This window comes from Leptidea sinapis, chromosome 2 (genome assembly GCF_905404315.1).
Source record: "Leptidea sinapis chromosome 2, ilLepSina1.1, whole genome shotgun sequence".
NCBI classification, from domain to species: Eukaryota; Metazoa; Arthropoda; class Insecta; order Lepidoptera; family Pieridae; genus Leptidea; species Leptidea sinapis.
Genome location: NC_066266.1, coordinates 18,005,351 through 18,031,323, shown reverse-complemented (window position 1 = coordinate 18,031,323; position 25,973 = coordinate 18,005,351). Strand labels below are relative to the sequence as shown.

Below are 25,973 nucleotides of genomic sequence, written 5' to 3'. Positions count from 1 at the left end.
TTGGAGACTGGCTCGAGTACGCCCGCTTGGGCATAGTATTAGTTGCCGCACTTTGCGACTATGTCTGCGATATCCAGTTGGAGCGCAGCGGAGACCTATCCTTAATCTAAGCCTTAGATGTTAATTTATTTTTTACAATAAATTTACATTATTTAATTGGTAATATCTGAATACAATTTGGGAGTTTATTATAAAATATAACACAATCCACATTAAAAGATTTAGCAATTTTACGGAGCCTAGTAGATGGAATTGCGAGTTTATGTTTGTTTCGAGTATTGACACTGTGTACATCACTATTCTTTTTAAATTGGCTAATATGTTTATGAGCGCATAGGAGGTTCGTGGCAGACTGCCAGTACATATGCGAGACTATCAGACCGTCGGTAACACCAGTGGGAGGCTCCTTTGCAGATGCCTTCTTTGCCGATTCCTTTGAGGATGCCGGCAAGATTATGGGTACCACAACGGCGCCTATATTTGCCGTGAAGCAGCAGCTAGTGAAATTACTTGGCAAATGAGACTTGACATCTTATGTCTCAAGGTGTCGAGTGCAATAGTAGTGCCGTTCAGAATTTTCGAGTTTTTCAAGAATCACCATCAGCTGAACGTCCTGCACGTCTTGTCCCTTATTATCATAAAAAAAAAACGAGTATTCCAACATAGTCGGTAACCTTCTATTCCCACATATATCAAGGGCTCTTTGATAGAATCTGCTACGGGTCCCGCGCTTACTAAATAATAATAATAATAATAATAAATTCTTTATTGCCATACATAACATTACAAATATAAAATGAATAACAATTAGGATACGCGATGAAACAAAAGCCAAAAGGAAAAGGCTCAGCTTCACCTGACATTTAATCATGGATTTATGTTTCCATGCAGCGCTATTTTTCAGCCATCCCCTCCCTAAGTTCTTGAGTGGGAGTGGATGTATTGTGGCTCCCCGATTACCTACTTAAGCTATATTTTTTTATACAATGAAATATTGGAAAAAAAAGTGATCTGATTACCATTGCAAGTGTACGTAAGTGTGTGTGTGTATGTATGTGTGTGTTTGCGTATGTGCGTTAGTGTGAGCGTGTGTTTATGTCCGTACACAGAAAAATCTTTTAGGGAAAGATAAATCCGACACTAACTAATCCGGCAGTTAACTTTTATAATATTAATTTCACCAAACGTTTCTCCCAATGTATCCCTTGAACACCTTTTATTGACATTTGATTACAATAACTTTCAGGTAATACAAATATTTTATCCATACTCAATACAAACTCATCCCAACGAGTTCCCCGGAGTCGACCCCAACGACTGTCCCCGGGACGCCAAACTGGAAGAGTGAGTATTCCTTGATGATTTAAAACCAATCATATTAGTTTTTAACAATTAATACAATTAACGTTCAAATATATGCGCTAGTAATTATTTGACAACAATTTAACACTTCAGAATAATCAATGCTGATTCACGGACGAGTAAAAAAAGAAGGACTCCGCGCCGTGATATTTGCAATTGAAGCACCATTATGCTAGTGTGTGTGCGGTTACGGGGGATACTAGTTACACAAGTTTTTCTCCCTTAAATAGTCATATATGGCAAAAAATTCTTTTAGAATATTATTTTTACACTTTTTCACAACGCACGACGGCATTTCTAAAATATTTTATTGCGACGCAACCTGATCTGTCACAGAAGATGGCACATCTCATAATGGCGGCCGATCTGCTTGTATTAGTGTAAGTGTGTGCGTGGGGCTATGTATTTACACGTTTACCGGCATGTTTTGGTGCTTCATTGTTATGTAAGGTGACACGGAGTCCTTTTTTTTACTCGTCCGTGTGCTGAGTAAGACATTTATATACCCTACGCCATCCCCTCTCCTCTACTCGCCTCATACTTTACACCGCTACACTAGCGCTGCTCACTTCAATTGACTCGTTACAAGATATATTAATGAATGCAACATGTATTGGTAAGTCAGTGATATAATCCATAATTTGTACCAATAACACACAACATTTCGCTTTCATAGATGTTAATTTAAATACTCTACGGACAACTTACAGCTAGGTATTAGGTAAGTATATTATTACTAGAAAGCACTTACTATCAAATGTGCGTTAGAAATAAATTAATATTGTTTATTGTATTTATGGTTCACTTTTTTGTAGGATTATTTTAGATAAACATTTACATTAAACATTATTATATGTATATTTGTAACTCCTGTGATTTTTGAGGAGCACGCATGAATAGTTTTATAAATTATACATACATACATAAAATCACGCAGAGGCCACTTTTTCCTCTTGCTGCGATCCTCACATACTTGTTTCGCTTCGTCCACTTTCATTATTCCTTTCATACATGCTCTTCGGTTTAGGATACTCTTGACCTGGCCTTTTTTCGAGACGTCCCTGATTTGGTCTTGAAACGTCCGCCTAGGTCTACTCCTTGCAACACTTTCATTCACACTGGCCTTATATACTTTCTTCGTCAATCGTTCTTCATTCATTCTCTCGACATGTCCAAACCATCTCAGCTTTTTTTATAAATTATAGCCTATGTGTTATTCTGGTGTGTAAGCTATATTATTGTAGAGTTTTATAAAAATCTATTCAGTAGTTTTTGTGTTAAAGAAGTACAAACATGCATCCAGACATGCAAACTTTCACATTTATAATATTAGTAGGACTAGTAGGATTATCTAGATAAATATTTAAATTTTGAAAGCTAATTACAAGTTTTCACTAATGATACACTTATAAGTATTAAACAAATGTATTAATGTAAAGAAGTCATGTTTAGATATTATTTCTTATATATTATTATAACACTAGAAATGAGGGATTGCTTGTAACTAATTGTAGTAGGCTTCATAAAATACATAATAGCTTTAAGGTCAAATGTATACAAGAAACTCTCCCAGCATTATTTTTTTGCGCTCTTTTCAATAAAAATATACAATATTGTACAGTCATTTCTATAGCTATAAAATAATCACAATCTAGTGCCAGGCTGTCCGATCATTTAGATATTCAGCAGTGGAGTAATAGGATTTACGTCAGAGCCATTTTTTTATAAAACATTTAAATTTATTTATAGATAATGCCTGAACAGTGGCTGGGACTTTATTATAAAAGTGTATACATTTACCCTTAAAGCTATTATGTATCTTATGAAGCCTACTACAATTAGTTACAAGCAATCCCTTATTTCTAGTGTTATAATAATGAAAATCACTATTAAGAGCAAAAAGGTGACGATTTTTGTGAACATATATTAAATTTTCATAAATGTACTGACAATGAACAGTCATAATATTTATTTCTTTAAATTATTCTTTGAGAGACTGTCTATAACCAAGCTGATATATAGCGCGAACAGCTCTCTTTTGCCGAGCAAACACTATATCAATGTCAGCAGCATGACCCCATAGTAATATACCGTACGTCATGATGCTGTGAAAATAACTGAAGTACACTAATCTAGCGGTCGCAACATTCGTGTACTCTCTAATCTTTCTAACTGAATATGCCGCAGAGCTGAGTCTATCTGCTAGATGGGCAATATGGACCCCACTGTAGCTTCTTATCTAACGTGATACCCAAGAAGACCGTAGTGTCCAATCTCAAGTTCCAATCTCTGGTCATTTTTAAGTACGTTGGTTTGTACCTCCGCTGTGTTTGGTGTAATGAACCGTAAACACTTTGTTTTTTTACTGTTTAAGTGCAGATTATTCTTCTCAAACCAACGCACTATCATTGAGAGTGCATTGTTTACCTCGTCATCAATATCCGCACGTCGCTTCACTTTAAGAATAAGTGAAGTATCATCAGCAAACAATACAATCTCATGGCTATCATCTACCACAAACGGTAGATCATTAATATATATAAGAAACAAGAAAGGACCGAGAATAGAACCCTGTGGAATACTTATTCCCACAGGTTTACCCGAAGACCGTTTGCCATTTACATCGACTATGTGAACTCTTTCGCATAAATATGATTTTAACAGATTTAGGGCTCTATTTTTCACTCCATAATGTTATTTCAGGCATAACCCATAGAAAATACAAATTAAAATCAAAATTACAATTAAATTACCACAAAATCCAATTAACTAACCATACAATAAATTAAATTAAATAAATACCAATTACTTACTTATATTAAATAGCTTATTTTCTATTTTTATCAAGATGGATATCCATCCATCTTTTGAAAGTATCGTTATTATATATATTGTTAGAGACAGTCATCAGAATTCCGTTGCTTGAGCGTCTCATTCGATCCCAAAAAGAAGCAATTCTTGTGCGAATTATTGCGAAGAAGTCGGGCACTCTCGCTCTCGCAAACATACTTGCAGCACTGCAATACCTTGGAAGTTTCATAAGAGCTCGATAGGAATCATTATATTGCCCTCTTAGTGAACTTAAGGTCTTATGGGTACCAGTGTTCGCGTAAATCAATTTATATTGGTTTAAGATAATAATTACATTAAAAATTAAGGAGCAAATACATCTCATCTAAACAACATTTTACAATATTTCATAATATAATATGTAGAATATTCTTATGTTGTAAACAATAGGTATGTACTCATTAGTATTTTTTAGTTTTATAAGTTACATATTTTGAGGATATCTTCAGTGTCTGTGTATGTTTTTGACAGAAGCCATTTATTAACAACGGATATACAGGTAAATTTTGCAAGAGGGTATATGTGACATTGTTGATTTATTTTGTTACAGAGATGACTTGCGATTACTTGATGATGTCGACTGGCTAGAGAAGTTCTAAAATTTGGAACTGGACAAACTCTTTGCGATTTTTCTTCTTTTACTTTTATTTTTATTGTAGGAGAGTGAGATGTGTTTTCTTATTATGGAATGAAGTATAAAGAGCTGTCGAACGGTCAGAACTCCAGATTGTTTGTAAAGCTGTTTCATGGTTTGAATTGGATGCAGTCCCCACAGTCGGATTCCGTACGTCTAGACGGGCTTCAGTATTGCCTTGTTTATAAGTATTTTGTTTTGGAGAGACGCGTTAGCGCGTTTGGATACCAAGTTGCTTTCTATTAGTGAAGAGAAGTAAATGGTGTGTTATATGGAAGCGATTACATTTCCAGAGCGAAGAAACAGAAATGCAACAACGCGCTGCATCCAGATCTGCACGGGCACTACCGTGAGGCAAAGTACACGCAGACGAAACACCACTGGTGGTGGAAGGCGAACAGGATCTTCAACCAGCTGCAGAGCACCGCTGGCCACAATGGTGAGCAGTAGAATAAATATAGATATCTCGCGAGTTGAATGCGGCCGGGGCCTGAGGTAAAGAGCGAAAACATCTCCCCCCTCTTGCCGCACGCGTCATCTCGCCTGGCGGCTGCAGTGCTGTGTCGTAGTTGTCGCTTACCATGATATCGCGTTAATACTAAAGTTGTATCCCCGTGTTTTAGATTTGTGTTCTATGTTTTTTTTTTATATGAAAATAAGGGAAGAGACGAGCAGGATGTTCAGCTGATCGTAATTGATACGCCCTGCCCATAACAATACAGTGCTGCTCAGGATTGTTGAAAACACAAAAATTCTGTGCGGCAGTACAATAGCGATCGTCACCTCGAGACAAGATGTTAAGTCTGATTTGCCCAGTAATTTCACTAGCTACTGTGCCCTTCAGACCGAAACACGGTCAGCTAAACACATTACTGCTTCACCGTAGAAATAGGTGATGTTTGACTCTTACTCAAATCATAGGTAAATTGCATATCAGTCAAGGCGCAATCTACATACATACCGGGACTTACGAAACAACCGATGGGTTAAAGCGATAGAGGCGTCAACTGTACAGCGGCTATTTACAATTCTTCATCGTCTATAAATTTGTATCTTATGTTCCAAGTAGTTAGGGAATCACTTATAATAATAATATAAAATATAATAATATAATATATTGACATACTTTTACACAAATTATCTTACTAGGAATAGCTGTAGTATGGGTACAATGCAACGATATATTTATTACAATATAGTACCTATTTATATTAATACTCATCATATAAATGTTTGCACCTACCGGGATTCCAAGACGGGATCTCTAGCTTAGTAGCCAGGGTCACTAATCACTGGGATATAAAGGTCGTCAATAATAATGAAAAAAAAATCTTATTGTCAAGGAATGGTGGTATTTCTTGAAGAGGACCACTACGTCGCTGAAGACTTCATTCACATGCTGGGTCTTCTGCGCACCACCGCTGACCGGACCTGTCCCCAGTGTGAGATCCTGTGCCTCGGCACCTACCTGAAGACCTACCAGTACCATTCCACCAGCGACAAGGTATGCGCGATCTTTAAATGAGGGTACTTTTATTTTTATTTTGGCTTTGCTATGTACCTGCGTGCCATAAAGCATCACAGTCCTGAGAATTTTGAAGTGAAGTTTTTTTTGCACACCGTACACACATTTCTTCGTAAGTAATAAGTTAGGCTGAACCGTGAACTCGGGACCGCCGTATTTTCATCATGTTTTCCGGGAGGAGGAGGAGTTTGTTGACGTATTGTTATTGACGCATGATTTACGTTCCTCCCGGAAAACAGAGTTAAAAAGTGGACTTTCCGTGAAGTGTGGTACAAAATATACTTCAAGTTAATCACACTATAGAATGATCTTATATCCGGCAAGTTTCTTCTTTTCTTCCCCCCCATTTGATCTTATTTTATTTACTGACCGAACACGTACACACACACAAAAGCCAAAACGTCTCAAACGTAATTTACCTGTACGTATTTTGATCTATTCTCAGAAGTACTTTTTTATAATCCTTTCAAGTCTGTCTGGTTTTCTCACAGTGGCGCATGGTTCCCACACGAGCCGATGGTTTATGACACCGCAAGCAGAGATTATAAGTTGTTCATAAAGGAGGATGGCGAGAATGGGCCCACATAATTTAAAATTAACGAAGCATAGTACAAGTACAAGTTTATAATAATTATAAACATAAGTTTATACGATATTTATATAAAGAGAAATAAATTATTATAATTTATTAAAAAATAAGTGATCTTGCACTAACGGAACGTTTTCCGCAATTGACACCAACATTTTTTTGACATGACAGTCCTTGTCATTATTTTTTTATGTACCGACACCATCGAACTATATATACCTACTCAAATCAGTTCACAAAAAGATTCAATAAGATTATTATCGTTTTTTGATACTAAAATGAGTAGATTCTTCGTTAGAAGTATCGACTCCTGCTTGAAAAAGAATGAATTTATCCCACTGCTGGCCAACCTTCCACATAATATGTATCCACATATTATATACTAGCTGACCCGACAGACGTTGTTCTGTTCATCTTAAAAATAAAACACTTGCGGGTGGAATTTCGTAAAATCCGTTCTTAGCTGACCTCTACTCGGCGAAAGGAATATTCCTACCAAATTTCAAGTCTCTACGCCTAATGGTTCCAGAGATATCGTGATGAGTGATTATATACGTGGAAATCTCTTATATATATAGATATATATTATCTTTTAGCAGAGAGTAATTAGGCATAGAGATAAGATACAAATTATCGTTTAATAATTTAGGTTTTATTTTACTTTTAGGTACTTATATCTTTTTCTCCCACTTTTTTAGACTTACTTACCATTTGATTTTTTCTTTGTTTTGTTAAGTTCTACAATTATTAATAAGTTTCCATGATGTACGCCACTTCTTTCAGTGGGCGTTCCCAAAATACATGCATTCTCGCCATCCTCCTTTGATCTGTGTCTATATTGCAAGCACAGCATTGCTTTCGTATAATGATTCCTATCTTATTTTCACCCACGTAAATTAATGTGTCTGCTCTTACAGTCGCTTTTTCGTTTCATCAACTTTCAAATCACAACGATGCAAAAGAAGCTTATACTTAAAAAAAAATCTAAAAACAACCAAATAAGAAAAAAACTATTCCAAAACAATAGATATATTCACTATTATGTATAAAATAATTGCGTATTTTTATATAATCTAATTAATCGAATTCTAGTTACGATTATTGTTATTTTTGGTTTTTCTTTTTCTTTTGTTTTTTAATCTTGAATATCTTCCTTGCCATCTGTATGAGTGGCATTCCTTCGCAGTGCGATTTTCTCAACTGTATTTTCTGGGCAATCTTAAATAACAATTGTTAGGTATAACACATATCAGGTGATATTTTCTCAAAGCTTCACCTCCAGCAATATAGAGACGTTCAGCTGATGATAATTGATACGCCCTGCCCATTACAATGCAGTGCCGCTCAGGAAAACCCAAAAATTCTGAGCGGAACTACAACTGCGCACGTCACCTTGAGATATACGATGTTAAATCTCATTTTCCCAGTATTTTTACAGTCTACGGCGCCCTTCAGACCGATACACAGTAATGCTTACACATCACTACTTCACGGCAGAAATAGGCGCCGTTATAATCCTTTCAATGTATGGTTTTCTCACAGTGGCGCATGGTTCCCACACGAGCCGATGGTTTATGACACCGCAAGCAGAGATTATAAGTTGTTCATATAGGAGGATGGCGAGAATGGGCCCACATAATTTAAAATTAACGAAGCATATTACAAGTACAAGTTTATAATAATTATAAACATAAGTTTATACGATATTTATATAAAGAGAAATAAATTATTATAATTTATTAAAAAATAAGTGATCTTGCACTAACGGAACGTTTTCCGCAATTGACACCAACATTTTTTTGACATGACAGTCCTTGTCATTATTTTTTTATGTACCGACACCATCGAACTATATATACCTACTCAAATCAGTTCACAATAAGATTCAATAAGATTATTATCGTTTTTTGATACTAAAATGAGTAGATTATTCGTTAAAAGTATCGATTCCTGCTTGAAAAAGAATGAATTTATCCCACTGCTGGCCAACCTTCCACATAATATGTATCCATTATATCTAGCTGACCCGACAGACGTTGTTCTGTTCATCTTAAAAATAAAACACTTGCGGGTGGAATTTCGTAAAATCCGTTCTTAGCTGACCTCTACTCGGCGAAAGGAATATTCCTACCAATTTTCAAGTCTCTACGCCTAATGGTTCCAGAGATATCGTGATGAGTGATTATATACGTGGAAATCTCTTATATATATACATATATATTATCTTTTAGCAGAGAGTAATTAGGCATAGAGATAAGATACAAATTATCGTTTAATAATTTAGATTTTATTTTACTTTTAGGTACTTATATCTTTTTCTCCCACTTTTTTAGACTTACTTACCATTTGATTTTTTCTTTGTTTTGTTAAGTTCTACAATTATTAATAAGTTTCCATGATGTACGCCACTTCTTTCAGTGGGCGTTCCCAAAATACATGCATTCTCGCCATCCTCCTTTGATCTGTGTCTATATTGCAAGCACAGCATTGCTTTCGTATAATGATTCCTATCTTATTTTCACCCACGTAAATTAATGTGTCTGCTCTTACAGTCGCTTTTTCGTTTCATCAACTTTCAAATCACAACGATGCAAAAGAAGCTTATACTTAAAAAAAAATCTAAAAACAACCAAATAAGAAAAAAACTATTCCAAAACAATAGATATATTCACTGTTATGTATAAAATAATTGCGTATTTTTATATAATCTAATTAATCGAATTCTAGTTACGATTATTGTTATTTTTGGTTTTTCTTTTTCTTTTGTTTTTTAATCTTGAATATCTTCCTTGCCATCTGTATGAGTGGCATTCCTTCGCAGTGCGATTTTCTCAACTGTATTTTCTGGGCAATCTTAAATAACAATTGTTAGGTATAACACATATCAGATGATATTTTCTCAAAGCTTCACCTCCAGCAATATAGAGACGTTCAGCTGATGATAATTGATACGCCCTGCCCATTACAATGCAGTGCCGCTCAGGAAAACCCAAAAATTCTGAGCGGAACTACAACTGCGCACGTCACCTTGAGATATACGATGTTAAATCTCATTTTCCCAGTAATTTTACAGTCTACGGCGCCCTTCAGACCGATACACAGTAATGCTTACACATCACTACTTCACGGCAGAAATAGGCGCCGTTATAATCCTTTCAATGTCTGGTTTCCTCACAGTGGCACATGGTTCTCACACAAACCGATGGTTTATGACACCGCAGGCAGAAATTAAAAGATGTTCATAAATTTGATGTGTGTCTATACAAGCACAGCATTGCTTTGCTCAGCTCAAATATTATTAAATGAAACATTAACCTGGGAATAATTATACAACTTAAATTTGTAACCAAAATTTATGAACGATGCGGGACTCGAACCCGCGCCTCACGGAGCCACAGGCAAGACATTTGGTAAGACAGACACTTACAGACTGACAGTTGGTAAGAGAGCTCGGACGGGACCCGAGAGTTGCTGGTTCGAGTACCGCATCGATCATAATATTTGGTATGTAGGTACATAAAAAACACGTTGGACAAAGCAGACTATTTCAGTAATCAGGTACCATAAAGTATCTATATAGAACTTAAAATAAAAGTATTATAGATATGAATATGGCACTTTAAATGAAAAGACAAACAATTTTTTTTTATTGTTTATTAAAAAATGGCGTAAATCCTACTACTCCACAGCTGAATATCTAAGTGATCGGACAGCCAGATAGATTATGATTATTTTGTAGCAATAGCAATGACAGTACAATATTGTATATTTCATTAAAATGAGCGCAAAAAAGAATGCTGGGAGAGTTTCTTGCGCCGCTTCTTCTCTCTCAGAGCGCAATTTGTTTCCGAAGCGGTAGTAGTACCTATCTAGTACATTAGAAATGACATCAAAAGAATTCTATAGGAATCAATTTTGAGAAAATAAATGCCTTTTATTCCTTTTAAAAATGTACATTATAATAAGATATAAATTAATTCTTTAGAGTCTTACAATTTTCATCATACCTAGGTAAAGATAAAAATGTAAGACTTCAAAGAACTCTATAAAATAAGTAGACATTATTAGTCAATACCTTTTTTTTACTTATTGTACAAATTAGTTTGTAAAACAGCGCAAGGAGCACTTCAATCTAAACTATATTCAACAAGTGAGGGCCGCGAACGAAGAACGACGTAAACGCCGGCAGGACACCCAGTGGAACTATCAAGTGTACCCCAACCTGTTCTCGACCACACAGAAGGTTCAAAATGCTTTGCAACTCGCATGCTAGCGGCCTGACGTTCTAGACAAGATGCTTTCTTATTGGATATGCGTTTTATTGTATAATATTTTATCTACACCCATGCTTGATTTCCTTTATTAAATATTCTAGAACAGTTAGCTTATTGCCAACATAAAAACACCCAATGTCTTAATAACCATTACATCATCCAAACGAGTGTTGTAATGAAATTCAGTACAACATTACATCACTCGTTTGGATGATGTAATGGTTACTATGACTGGCTTTTTTAATGTTAACAGTAAGCTAACTGTTTCAGAATCTTTTATAGATGATTCATATTATGGGTGTAGATAAAGTCTTGTATGCAACTGTTGATAATTAGGTATTAAAACACTCATGTGATTCTATTATCACTCGTGTGATAAACCCACATTCGTGTTTTAATACCCCTTATCACACAACAGTTGCATAAATAACAATGATCAGTATGCTATTTTTAAGCGATATTTCTCACTTCTGGGATTAATTAATATATAAATTTAATTTGTACCGAAATTTATGTACCATGCGTGACTCGAACCCGCTCCGTCCGATCGCATTTACTTCAAAACAACGCAGTGTTCGAAGACTAAGGTTTTTAACCAATGTGTGTTGCCAGTGATGAATTAAGAACGCAGACGTGGTCGCTAACTATGATTGATGAGGTAGCTCATTGTCACTTAGCGGGCAATGGAGAGGGCTATGCTCGGAGTATTCCCTGCGAGATCGAATCAGAAATGAGGAGATCCGTAGTAGAATCAAGCTACCGACATTGCCCAGTGTTGTGAAACTAATGTGACAGTGGGCAGGGCACATCGCTCGAAGGACAGATGGCCGTTGGAGCAGTAAAGTCCTCGTGGTCGCCAGACCACGTATCAGAAGTCGTAGTGTTGATAGGCCCCCCACAAGATGGACCGACGATCTGGTTAATACGTTGATCGCCGGAATACGTTGGATGAGGGCAACGCAGGACCCATCGTTATGGCGATCTTTGGGGAGGCCTTTGTTCAGCAGTGGACGTCTTCTGGCTGAAATGAAGCTCTTACCAACTGAGTTAACCGTCTACCATGGAGCCACAACCGAGTTGCAAAGACCAAGATTTACGACCGATGTGTCACACGGACGGTTGGAAAAAGCCCTCGGATGGAACCCGAGAGGCGTGGGTACGAGTACCGCATCGACCATAAATGTTGGTAAATACAAATTAAATTTGTAAAATATTTGATGTTAAAGCTACTTTTACGGAAGCGCAATGATAAGAGTGAGCAGATGGTCCATCTGGTGCTTAACGCATCACAAAACTACCTAAGACGTAGCGTGCAGCGATGCGATCCACCGCTTCAATCGCCAGACTTAGATGAGATGTTTTTCAAGAAAACAGCTTAGTATTAGAGCAGCCAGTTTCTCGATCATACGCTTTTTTTTTAAATATTTTGACTTTTGAATAACATCTGAATGTAGCTTTAACATTTTATTTACATTCAAAACACCAAAATTGTCAAAGAATCGGCTTGATAAGGTATCATGGTATTTGCTTTGCAGATACTGACTAACTAAAATGTCGCTTTTCTGAGCAAATAACGGTTAATGACCCTTACACGTCATTTATGTTCCTGTCTCGAGCTGTATGAGAGACGTGAGTACACTGCCCTGGGTATGAATAGCAAAAAACATTATTTTTTTCTCGTTTAATTCAATATTTTATTAAACTACTTAAGAAAAAGGATTATAACTGAGCTGCCACTTTTAATTGGATTCTTATCCGCTCTTAAAATCGACGCACAGTGTCGGGTCATTGACCGATATTTTCTCTGTGTTGCGACAACACAACAGAAACGTATCTTGTCTGGTCCTTCTGTAGATGCATAACTAACATTTTATTAGCATGTATTTATATAGCTACAGAAATGTTAATAGTTTTATATAATACATATTTCTAATGCGTGCAAGAGATCCTGTACATACTCGTAAACTTGTAGACTGTATTATAACTATTGACATTAAAAAATAATAACTTAACCATATAACAATAAAGTTCTAACCGTCGTGATGTCTGTTTATATAGACTTGGCGTTATATAGTGATAGATTTCATGAAATTTTCGTCTTTTCGCATTGACGTACATTAAACAGCTAAACTCACAATTGCGATAGAGACGTCCGTCCAAAGAGTATAATAATATATAGGTAAAAGAGAGCCCTCTTTCATTTTTGACCAACTAACAGATGGCACTACAGTCTTCTGAAAACGTCACTTTAAGGCGTCTGTCCCACCCCTGCGTCCGTCTCGTCACATTTTTCGCACAACCATCAATGAGCTTCTTATGAGCGTATACAGTGAACTTTGAAACATTACTACCACGAAGTAAGGTGCTAATTACAATTAATGTTTTTGAAGTTATACTTCTTTAGGCATGTAGTGAAAAAATTATGAGAGTGAAATTTTCAAATGAGCGCGCATCGCTTCACACACATCACAAAAGTAACACGGTGAAGTTGGTTTCTAAAATTTTCTGACGTTTGCGACATTCGTCATTTTTTTGGTTTCTTTGTCCATCATTGGGACATGCAAAGGATTCAAGCCCATTCAGCCGTATACGTTATTTAATAATTAATTGTCAAAGCCACCTTTGCAAGATTTTTACAATATTGTTCTTTCTACAAACATAGAATAGCAGGAGGAATAAATTATTTTAAGTATTTTTGCTTTGTTACGCCAAAGAAGTATAACTTCTTAAGTACATACACACTTTTTTATGTTATCTCTATATCTGTTTACGTTATTAAGTATACACAACTTCGCTCGGACATTTTTGGCGACCTTTTAATAGGCGATTGAGAGTTCAGTTGTTTATATTACGTCAATACCTATTCGCCGTCAAATTAAAATGTATATCTGTAAAAGTTCACACGCATTCATTATCCGCACGTATAACACATTTCAATATTCGATCATTATTTTGAATATTTATTTAATCCTGCTTTTATATTTGCATTATATTATTTATTTTATAAAATCTAATCAATTAACGATTTATAAATCGTATATTGAAATGCTAAAAGCAGGAATGTAGAAAGCGAGCGTGAGTGACGAAGATAATGTAGGGTCATTGACCGTTATTTTCTCTATTTAGCGACAACAGAATCGTATCTTGTCTGGGACTTGTGTAGATTCATAACTAACATTATATTAGCATGTGTTTATGTAGATAAATACTAAAACTTGTAAGTAGTAAAAGTTTTATTTTTAAGGCCAATAGGATTATTTAGAAATAATACTTTTAAGCTGAAGACCGACCGTTCTCACTTCAAGATCTAATCTCTTTATATCGATTGTTTCTCATTCGGGTGCATTTTAAATAAATTCCAATTTCATCGTTACGATTAACCGCATAACAATTAGTTCTTATGTGCGAGTAAGAATTTTATGTAACAATATGTTTTTTTTTAAATCAAATAAGGGACGAGACGGATTCAGATTCTTCAAAAACCCAAAAATTCTGAGCGGCACTACAATTGCGCTTGTCACCTTGAGACATAACATGTTAAGTCTCATTTGCCTAGTAATTTTACTAGCTACGGTGCCCTTCAGACCGAAACACAGTAATGTTACACATTACTGCTTCACGGCAGAAATAGGCGCCATTGTGGTACCCATAATCTAGTCGGCACCCTGTGTAAAGGAGCCTCCCACTGGTATCATGCCAGTATGTCAAAGCGGTACAAATTGTCAGCTCCACTATGCAACTACAAAATAACGGCTTGGGTAGTTCACGAGACCCTGGAGGCTTTTCATAAAATTTCATATTATAATCACAATACAGTTATAGAACAGTAATTTAACTTGATACTTGAGCATCCGAATCGACGCACATACACGATGTACACGGCCGCTAAGCATTCTTGGGGAGACAAAACTATTGAGTGCCACTGGACTATTCGCTGTCCGAGTTAAATTATCTGCGACGGAATTATTATCGTCAATCTTTTTGTATATACCAACCCTAGCACTCCGCCCAGACGTTACATTACTGTTCTGTTCAAATTCAAATATTTTCAACGGGCGCAAGAAATTCAGCGGGCTTTTTTTTTATACAAAAATGTGGATTACAATGTGATATCGTACAATAAACATTTATAATTTAAGAGCCTGAGGGTGTTCGCTTCATTCCCAGTCTGTGGTGTCATTAAGAAAAGCGTTTTTGCTCCTTTACCACTACAAACGTTTCTTAAAGTTCGTAACACATTTGTTTTGTACATTTTCTGGGATCATATTGTAGAAGCATCATCTCCCAATAAAAGACTTACTATCTCGACTTAACCGAGTATTATTACTTGTATTGTGTTATTATTACGAATTTGACTTGACCATGACTCTCACATATTATCAATCATTATGTACATAGATTTCATTATAAATCAATGACGCGTACCAATTAGAACGCTTTCGAGTCACGCAACGCCATGTGCGTTGCGTGACTCGATAATAAGTTGATAATAACATATCCGCTATTTTTATTGATATATTGGCATTGTTATAAATGTATTTTAAAGTTTATTCAATAATACGGCTTTACTCACGTTTTATCGGTGTCGGTATCGACTAGTTTCGGACCATTCGGAGGTCCTTAATCAGGGTGAGTGTGGTGGGTTCGCGGTAACGTCCCGTCTGAGACGGCGGACTTGTGCTCGTAGTGCGCGGCTGGACAGTGTGAGCACGATATCACTGACGCTGTGTCACTATTGGTGTGAGATGGGACGTTATCGTGAACCCACCACACTCATCCTGATGAAGGACCTTTGAATGTCGGTACCCACACAGATAAAACGAAAGTAATACCGTAGTAATAAATAAGTTAATAATCATGATAATTTATATTAAAATTAGAATATTTTTTTGTATATAAATGACATTAATTGTTGCTAACATTTGCTTTTACGTAGTTTTTTCAATCATGTCTGTCATATTTTTATAAGTAATTAAATATATATATATACATAGTCAGTTTGACGAGGATTGATAATTATTATGTAATATCTCCGAAGGGTGGTTGATGTATAAATATCGCATTGTATTTGAGGGTTGTCGTTTATCGCTACGGGCAGCTTTATTGGTACAGGGGTACGCAGCTGTAGTCAAGCGCAAAGCATTGTAATAAGGTTACTTAAAAAAATGATATCATTTTGAAATTTTGATTTAATTCAAACTTTATCAACTCTCGGAGAACAGCTAAGCATGTTTACGAACAATTTGTATGAGAACAGGATATCTGGTTAAGATTTAATTGCTATGTATTACATATTTGTGTTTACTTTATAAGTAAATATAGCAAGTTATTAAAGTTTATATTTATAAGCCACTAGCTGACATGACAGACGTTGTTCTGTACATAATAAATATTGTTTTTTATGAATTTGTCAATAATATTTTATAACATCAAGAATTATTTCGTAAAATATGCTCCCTGTTGTTATAATGAAATTGTTTCACAGCAGAACTGTCAAACCGTGCATCAATAAATTGTCTCATAGAAAATGTCTATCCAAAAATATATTAGAGACAAAAATTATTATGGGTCCCAAATCGAAATAAAAACTATCCTATCTCTCAAGTTGGACTAAACTGCACTCCATAGTAATCCCCATTAAAATATGTTCATTAGTTTATGAGTTCACTGGATACAAATGTCAGGACACTGGATTTTTATATATTAAGATATACGATGTATTTATGTGAGATACAAGACTAGAATCTAAGAATAAAAATCTTGATTAATTTTATACGGTTCTTATAACGTTTTAAATAAATTAGTATAGTTTGTAAATTATTGGTATATTACAAATAAAAATTTGGATTGGATATAGTACTTGTATCCCGTAGCACGAATTAAGAGGTATAAAATATTATAGTTGATAGATGTAGTCCACGACTATAATGATACCACATTTATTACAAGGTAATGCAATGATTTCTAGAGAATAACGAAAAAACGGGCATATCACGTAAATAAAACGCTAAATGTACATTGACGTGTGAATTGTAGGCGTTTCCTCCCCTTTCCCTTTCTAAATTAGGGAGGGGAGGAGGAATCTTCCCAACCCAACCCTTCAAAATATCATAATTTGAGGTAAGGCCATAATGCTTTTTTCTCTTGAACGCTGCGTCATTACCTTGTAATGGGAGTAGTATCATGGGTGTGGGGGCACCCCCCACTACGCTTCGTGCTAAGGGATAATAAGTTTTAACCACAAAATTACCTTAAGATTGTAAGCCAAGCTTGAAAACGATTGCATGGGACTGCATTTGCCTGTTAGTAAAATAAAAAATAAAATTGACGGAGTTTTTGACATTTGATATAATTAAAACCATTGTGTACATATTGGGACTAGAGTTTGTAAATAAAAACGTTTCCTAGGTATTGTCAATTAATTAATGTATTAAGAACATTGAGATACTATAAATAACTAAACTTACAACGACCTGTTAAAAGGTCGTCAAAAATGTCTGAACGGCGTTGTATTTCATTACATTAACATATACAGATGACATTTATTCAAATTAACACCTTCTTTCGTGGTAGTAATGTTCAAAGTCTATTGCACACGCTCATTAGAAGCTCGCACGCAAACACGAGGCAAGAAAGTTTTATCAATTGAAATGTAATCATTTAGTAAAATTAATAAAAACGTCAAATCAGTTACACAATTTTGTTGATACTCCATACTTTAAGTTTGGATATGTTGTTATTTGGACAGTTTTTCACTGTGAACACTGTCATTGCGTGGCTTTATATACAAAGCGCGGTCGAAACACAACTGAATGAAAACTGTGCCTAAAAGAATTTTGCTTCAGACTATTTTTGAGCGTGATTGTGAGTCTTATTGTTTATTGTACCTCAATGATTTAGAACTACACATTAGAGATTTTAAGTATATATTTAACAGTTGTAGGCTAGTTTAACACCGGCTGCATGGCTGCATACCCTTTGCCTGTTTAGTAAAAAAAAGTACTGTTTGTGGCAGGAATAGACTGATACTTGTTTTTTTTTCAGGTTGAAATAACGCCATGGCATTCCAGCATGCATAATATGGGCATGGTGTTTAATAAAACCGTCTGGAACAGTATCATGGAGTTGCAGGAACAGTTCTGCGCGTACGATGATTACAACTGGGACTACTCGCTGTTACACCTGTCACAGAACAGGCCTGGACGAGAGAAGTTTAAGGTTATCCTCTGTAAAGGGCCCAGGGTGTTTCATATAGGAGAATGGTGAGTATGGTAACTTTTTGTAGTTTAATACCAAACAGGATTTTTTTATGAAAATAAGGGACGAGATGAGCAGGAAGTTCAGCTGATGGTAATTGATACGGCCTGCCCATTACAATGCAGTGCCGCTCAGGATTGTTGAAAAACCCAAAAATTCTGAGCGGCACTACAATTGCGCTCGTCACCTTGAGACATAAGATGTTAAGTCTAATTTGCCCAGAAATTTCACTAGCTACGGCGCCCTTCAGACTGAAACACAGTAATGTTTACATATTACTGCTTCACGGTAGAAATAGGCGCCGTTTTGTTACCCATAATATAGCCGCCATTCTGTGCAAAGGGGATCCCACTGGTAAGCAATGTACGCACACTAACATAAAGTTACATTTAAATCGCGAGTGTAAGACGTAGCTTGTCACGCACACTAAACTAATAAACCTAGCCTGTTTTCATCGGTTGTCTAGCAGCAAGAGTATAAGTTATCTAAGGGCGACACATATAACTGTTTTTTCTTATCATGTTCTCAGGAACTCAAGTGAGGTAACGTCTTTAATAAGAAAAACAATTGGCAGTTTTATTATTCCTTATCGTGTGCGCCAGTCATGAACATGTCGGTGACGCGAACCCATCAGATTTACCCCTACCTAAAAGTGCCCAACTATTTACATTTATTTTTTTAATCATTTATTTATCGAGTGCGTAAGTCATGAGCATGTCGGTGATGCAAACTCACGAGATTTCACCCATCCAAAAAGTGTCTAACTATGCATATTTACATTAATATTAATAATTATTTATGTATCGCGTGCGCCAGTCATGAGCATGTCGGCGACGCGAACCTATAAGATTTCCCCAACGCGGCTAAAGAAGTTTTCACTTCAATAAATATGTTATGCACGCATCTCCTCAGTGGGATCCACCACAAGAAGTCCAACTGCAACGCGTCGACGGTGATCAGCAAGGTCCAGAAGCTGCTCCAGAACGCGCGCCAGTACATGTTCCCGGGACGCGTCACAGCCGCCGTCACGGCCGGGGGCGCGAAGCACAACAAGAGACTCATCAAGGGGAACGGTGGCTGGGGTGATATACGGTGAGATACACTCTTAACTGTCTTATTAGCAAACGCGAAGTAAAGTTATTTATGCAACTGTTGTGCAATATGGGTTATTAAAACACGAATGTGGGTTTATCTGTGATTATTATCACAATAATAATAATACTATTGTATCACATGAGTATTTTAATACCTAACTTTATCTACACCTACAATATGAATCCTCTATAAAATATTCTGAAACAGTTAGCTTACTGCTAAATTTAAAAAGCCAGTCTTACTAAACATTACATCATCCAAACGAGTGTTGTAAAGTTGTACTGAATTTCATTACAACACTCGTTTGGATGATGTAATGGTTATTAGGACATTGGGTGTTTTAAGGTTGGCAATAAGCTAACTGTTTTAGAAACATTAATAGAAGATGGGTGTAGATAAAAGTCATTCCAAATTTAAGACTTTTTCTGTGTTGTTCATAAACGCGAATTAAAGTTATTCCAAATTTAAAACATTTTCTGTGCTATTCATAATTGCGAAGTAAAATTATTCCAAATTTAAACATTTTCTGTATTGTTAATAAACGCGAAGTAAAGTTATTCCAATTTAAATCGTTTTCTGTGTTGGTTATGAACGCGAAGTAAAGTTATTCCAATTTAAATCGTTTTCTGTGTTGTTTATGAACGCGAAGTAAAGTTATTCCAATTTAAATCGTTTTCTGTGTTGGTAATAAACGCGAAGTAAAGCTATTTCAAATTTAAAACTTTTTCCGTGTTGTTAATAAACGCGAAGTAAAGTAATTCCAAATTTAAAACATTTTTGTGTTATTAATAATTGCGAAGTAAAAATATTCCAGGTTTAAAACATTTTCTGTGTTATTTATAAACGCGAAGTAAAGTTATTACAAATTTAAAAAGTTTCTGTGTTTTTTTTTATGAAGGGACGAGCAGGACGTTCAGCTGATGGTAATTGATACGCCCTGAAAAACCCAAAAATCTGAGCGGCACTACAATTGCGCTCGTCACCTTGAGACAGAAATTTCACTAGCTACAGCGCCCTTTAGACCTAAACACAGTAATGTTTACACATTACTGCTTCACGGCAGAAATAGGCGCCGTTGTGGTACCCATAATCTAGCTGGCTTCCTGTGCAAAGGAGCCTCCCACTGGTGATAAACGTGTGTTGTTAATAAACGCGAAGTAAAATTATTCCAAATTTAAAAAAATCTGTTTTGTTAATAAACGCGAAGTAAAATTATTCCAAATTTAAGAAATCTGTGCTGTTAATAAACGTGAAGTATAATAATTCCAAATTAAAAAAAATCTGTGTTGTTAATAAACGCGAAGTAAAATTATTCCAAATTTAAAAAAATCTGTTTTGTTAATAAACGCGAAGTAAAATTATTCCAAATTTAAGAAATCTGTGCTGTTAATAAACGTGAAGTATAATAATTCCAAATTAAAAAAAATCTGTGTTGTTAATAAACGCGAAGTAAAATTATTCCAAATTTAAAAAAATCTGTGCTGTTAAAAAACGCGAAGTATAATAATTCCAAATTTTAAAAAATCTGTGTTGTTAATAAACGCGAAGTAAAATTATTCCAAATTTAAAAAAATCTGTGCTGTTAATAAACGCGAAGTATAATAATTCCAAATTTAAAAAAATCTGTGTTCATAAACGCGAAGTAAAATTATTCCAAATTTAAAAAAATCTGTTCTGTTAAAAAACGCGAAGTATAATAATTCCAAATTTAAAACGTTTTCTGTGTTGTTAATAATCGCGAAGTAAAATTTTTCTAAATTTAAAACTTTTTCTGTGTTATCAATAATCGCGAAGTAAAGTTATTCCAAATTTTAAACTGTTTTCTGTGCTGTTAATAAACGCGAAGTAAAGTTATTCCAAATTTAAATCTTTTTCTGTATTATTAATAATATGGAATAACGTTAAGTTACCTAAGAATAGACAAAAAATATACAAAATATTTACAAATAGACATATTTCTTATGATTGGTTTATTCGGACGTATAGAGTTTCCCACGTTTATTAATATATGAATGTTTGTTTCCGAGTCATGGATGTCTGTCCGATCACTTAGATATTCAGCTGTGGAGTAGTAGGATTTACGACATAGCCATTTTTTAATAAAACGTTTAAATTTATTTATAGATAATGTCTGAACAGTGGCTGGGACTTTATTATAAAAGTGTATACCCTTAAAGTAATGTATCTTACGAAGCCTACTAGAATTAGTTACAAGCAATCCCTTATATCTATTATAATAATGAAAATCACTATTAAGAGCAAAAAGGTGACGATTTTTGTGAATCTTTTTATCTCATATCTCTTTGAACCCCATCCAAACAGAAATGAACTCTTTCACGAAATGGCGTACCAAATGTAACGACAGCTATCGTCAAACAACTGACGCCATGAATAATATTAGAGTGATAGGGACAGAGATATTAATCGCTCGCAATGTAACTGAGTAACAGTCCGTTTGTTTACATTATTTATCTTGTCTCGCTGGCCTTGCATAGATATAAGACCATTAGTTATTTTCTTGTTGAATCATAACATAATGTGATTAACCTAAAACAGATTTTTATTTATTAAATACAGATAAGTTTTACGTAACAAAATCACTTTGAAATAATTAGGTAGGTACTTACCTTAAACAGAGAATCGACAAATGAATGTTCATGCTTTACTATTCTTATTATAAAAACTTAAATCGTCCTTTGCACCTTTAATTTGAAGCAAATTCACAAACACAACTAAGTTTTAAAGAAGTGATAAAAAAACATTTGTAATTTAATTATCTGTAACTATACGTGACAATCATAATGTTAACTCGAGGAACAAACATAAACTTGTTATGCCTGCTTCTCGGCTAAGTCGAGTTAGTAAATCTTTTGTGGGGCGATGTATACATGCTTTTACAACAAGTATAATTTTCAAAACAAAAGTATTAAGTTATTCAAAAGAATTGTTAAAAAACGTTTGTGTGGTAAAGGTTACTATAACATAATTGACTTTCTTAATAATTCCACAAATTGGTAATGGAACGACCCCCCGCGGGCTGTTAAATGATAAGTTAAATTGGACAATATTACTTTGTAAACATATTTTTTAATAAAAAAAATACGTTTCACATTCTCCCCACTTGTCACTCTCCCTTGTGGCTGAACTGATAGGAATATATACTCAAATGTCAATGTCTGTGTCAACGTCAACACAAAGCTTACATAGACAAGTATGGATTTCCGCAAAATAATTAAATTTGTATAATTTTCTTTTCAGAGACCAGGAACTATGCGCAAATATGACAAGAGTGGGACGACAAATGAGATTCATAAATTATTATTCGTAACTCGCACAACTATCAACGCCTACGTTGCTATAAACGTAGCGACATATTGTTATTGGTAGTACTACTCAGTCTGAAGTATGGTGAAACTTCAGTTGAACAAATATACTTGGTACTACTGAAGTATATCAACACTTCAGTGTAATTCTTTTACTGAAATTTGATGAGATTAAATGTATTCAAATATGTTATACTAAAATGTCTCAATTTGTTACTAAAACATTCTGTACAACTCAAGTATATTGTATTAACATTGACAGCCGTACAAATGAAATTGGTATAAAGTTGACTTTACATTCGGAAAACGTCAGAATTTTTATAGTAATGACAGCGTTGTCATATATAGTCAACATTTGGCTTATTCTTGGTGTATTCTCCGTAATAATTTTATTCCAAATTTAATTTTGTAAGTCCGTTAGTGCTTATACTTCAGTTGTACAGAGTGTATTTATATAACTTTGGTATTAATACTGATGTGTGTCAACCTTATTATGATGAAACAATGTATTGAGTACTCAAAGAGATTTATGTATATACATACGAGCTGATGACGTGACTTCGTCCGCATAGATAAAGGGTTTTTAAAAATAATAAGCAAGTTTGGAATTCAAGATTATCTCATGTCTCTCGTTCCCAACATATTATATGAATTTTATTTCGAGAAAGATTGCTATGGCAAATTAAACCTACTATTGGTATAGTTGTAGCTAATGAGCTAACGTCCATGGACGTGAATTACAGTTTTTCACAAATCCCGCGGGATCCATGATTGTTTCCGGGATAAATTGTAGCCTATGTCCTTTCCCTAGCTCCTGTCTATCGCTGTACCAAATTTCATCAAAATAGGTTCAGTAGCTCTAACGTTTACGTCAACGTAACGAAGAAACATTCAAATTTATAATATTTGCAGGGACAAAGGGTCATTAACCAATTTTTCATAAACTGATTTTGGTTACAAGCGATACTAATACTACAAAATGTTAATAATTATGACACGTATTGAATAATTGGAATGTATTCCAGCTATCGCACGGCACATCGCGTTACTGTCAATTGTCAAGATTTTCATCAATGCTCAGTTGAATGTCGCACGAGTAGCAAATAACTCTTTATCTACACCCATGCTTTAAATCCTCTATTAAAGATTCTAAAACAGTTAGCTTATTGCCAACATTAAAACACCCAATGTACTAATAACCATTAAATCATTCAAACGAGTGTTGTAATGTAATTCAGTACAACATTACAACACTCGTTTGGATGATGTAATGGTTACTACGACTGGCTTTTTTAATATTAGCAGTAAGCTAACTGTTTCAGAATCTTTTATAGAGGATTCATATTATGGGTGTTGATAAAGTCTTGTATGCAACTGTTGATAATTAGGTATTAAAACACTCATGTGATTCTATTATCACTCGTGTGATAAACCCAGATTCGTGTTTTAATACCCTTTATTACACAACAGTTGCATATATAACTTTTATACAATTTTAGTAATAGAAATTGTATTACGATTTTGTTCATGTGTCAGTATGTATACTGTTATCTCTTTGGTACTACTCTAGGAGTATTACTACACCATAATGAATTATTGAAAATCTTAATTCAATAATGCTTTCATTCAGTATTACCAATTATATTAGACTTTGTAATACTCCTCAGTATTTATAAACTATTTTTTTTTACTAATGGGCCATCCATAACGATCGTCATACGTAAAGGACGCAAAAGATGACAAAGTGTGACTTTGTTTGACAAGGGGCGGGGCGAAATTTTCATCACACTTTTTCAAAATATAATATTTTACTAGCTGACCCGACAGACGTTCTGTACATAATAATTACTGTTTTTTATGATTTTGCCAATAATATTTCATAATTATTTCGTAAAAATATGTCCATACAAAACAAATATATTTATGGGTTCCAAATCAAAATTAAAACTATACTCTCAAGTTGGACTAATCTGCACTCCACGAAGTAATCCCCATTAAAATCCGTTAATTAGTTTTGGAAACAAACATCAGGGCACTCGATTTCTATATATCAAGATATCTAAGTATTGCAACACTATATTTAAAAATTTGCGGGACCCAAGATATATATCAACCTACCCTCAGAAATAAAATATGCCCAAACATCGACTTCTTTAAAGGCATATACTCAATAATTATGAAACTTATCAAAAACATAAGTGGGTTGTTTTACCTATTTGACTAACATTATATAAACCTACCAAAATCATTGTAAGTACCTAGTTTAATTGTTAAAATGTTGATTTCTCATGTAAGTGACAATAGGTCTTGCTGAGAATAAAGTTTATTTAAACCTAAATACATACCTACTAAATGATTTTGCGGAATTTGTGGACTGTATTGGCAGGTTCAAAATTATTTTTATTTTATTTTATTTATTTATAAGGTTTGCCAACAGGTTTGCATCTTAGTTACGACCAGAATTCACATTTATATTGTAAATAGTAACTAGTATTAACGTACCAGTGGGAGGCTCCTTTGCACCAAAGGGAAGCTCCTTTGCAACCAGTTCCTTTGCACAGAATGCCCGCTTTCCACAACGACGCCTATCTCTGCCGTGAAGCATTTTTGTGTTTCGGCCTGTAGAGCGCCGTAGCTAGTGAAATTACTGGGCAAATGAGACTTAACAATATATTTTTTTTTCGGTTTTCAAGGAGCTTCCTTCCACGTACTACAAAGCTGTGGAATGAACTTCCTTCTGCGGTGTTTCCGGGACGATACGACACGGGCACCTTCAAAAAAAGCACGTTCCTTAAAGGCCGGCATCGCTCCTGTAATTCCTTCTTGTTTTTTGCTTTTATTTATTCGATAACTGACTTTCGCCGAGTGAACTACGTCATTTAATAAGTTCTGCTATTTTGTGATTTGAATGAAAAACAACGTGAGTGAGGCATTAACCGTAACTTATATAGGCATACGGTTCAGCTTATTAAAAAAAGGTACCAGGAAATAAAAATAATTTAGAAACTTCATAAATTTTTAAATATAAGATTGCAAAATGTGTGACATCACACTAGGCAGTAAC

The 25,973-nt window shown here is 34.9% G+C and overlaps 1 protein-coding gene across 1 annotated transcript in view; it reads left to right on the top strand.

Moving 5' to 3' along the window:
* Positions 1-23,522, top strand: part of LOC126975332 (alpha-1,6-mannosyl-glycoprotein 2-beta-N-acetylglucosaminyltransferase) — a 58,143-nt gene extending 34,621 nt beyond the window's left edge. Inside the window, exons 5-11 of the mRNA XM_050823180.1 lie at positions 1,247-1,344; positions 5,140-5,285; positions 6,190-6,350; positions 11,075-11,203; positions 18,279-18,496; positions 19,404-19,583; positions 22,845-23,522. Of these exons, the coding sequence (XP_050679137.1) occupies positions 1,247-1,344; positions 5,140-5,285; positions 6,190-6,350; positions 11,075-11,203; positions 18,279-18,496; positions 19,404-19,583; positions 22,845-22,914 (1,002 nt within the window). The 3' untranslated portion in view covers positions 22,915-23,522. The remainder of the gene's footprint in view (positions 1-1,246; positions 1,345-5,139; positions 5,286-6,189; positions 6,351-11,074; positions 11,204-18,278; positions 18,497-19,403; positions 19,584-22,844) is intronic.
* The last annotated feature ends 2,451 nt before the right edge of the window (positions 23,523-25,973 follow it).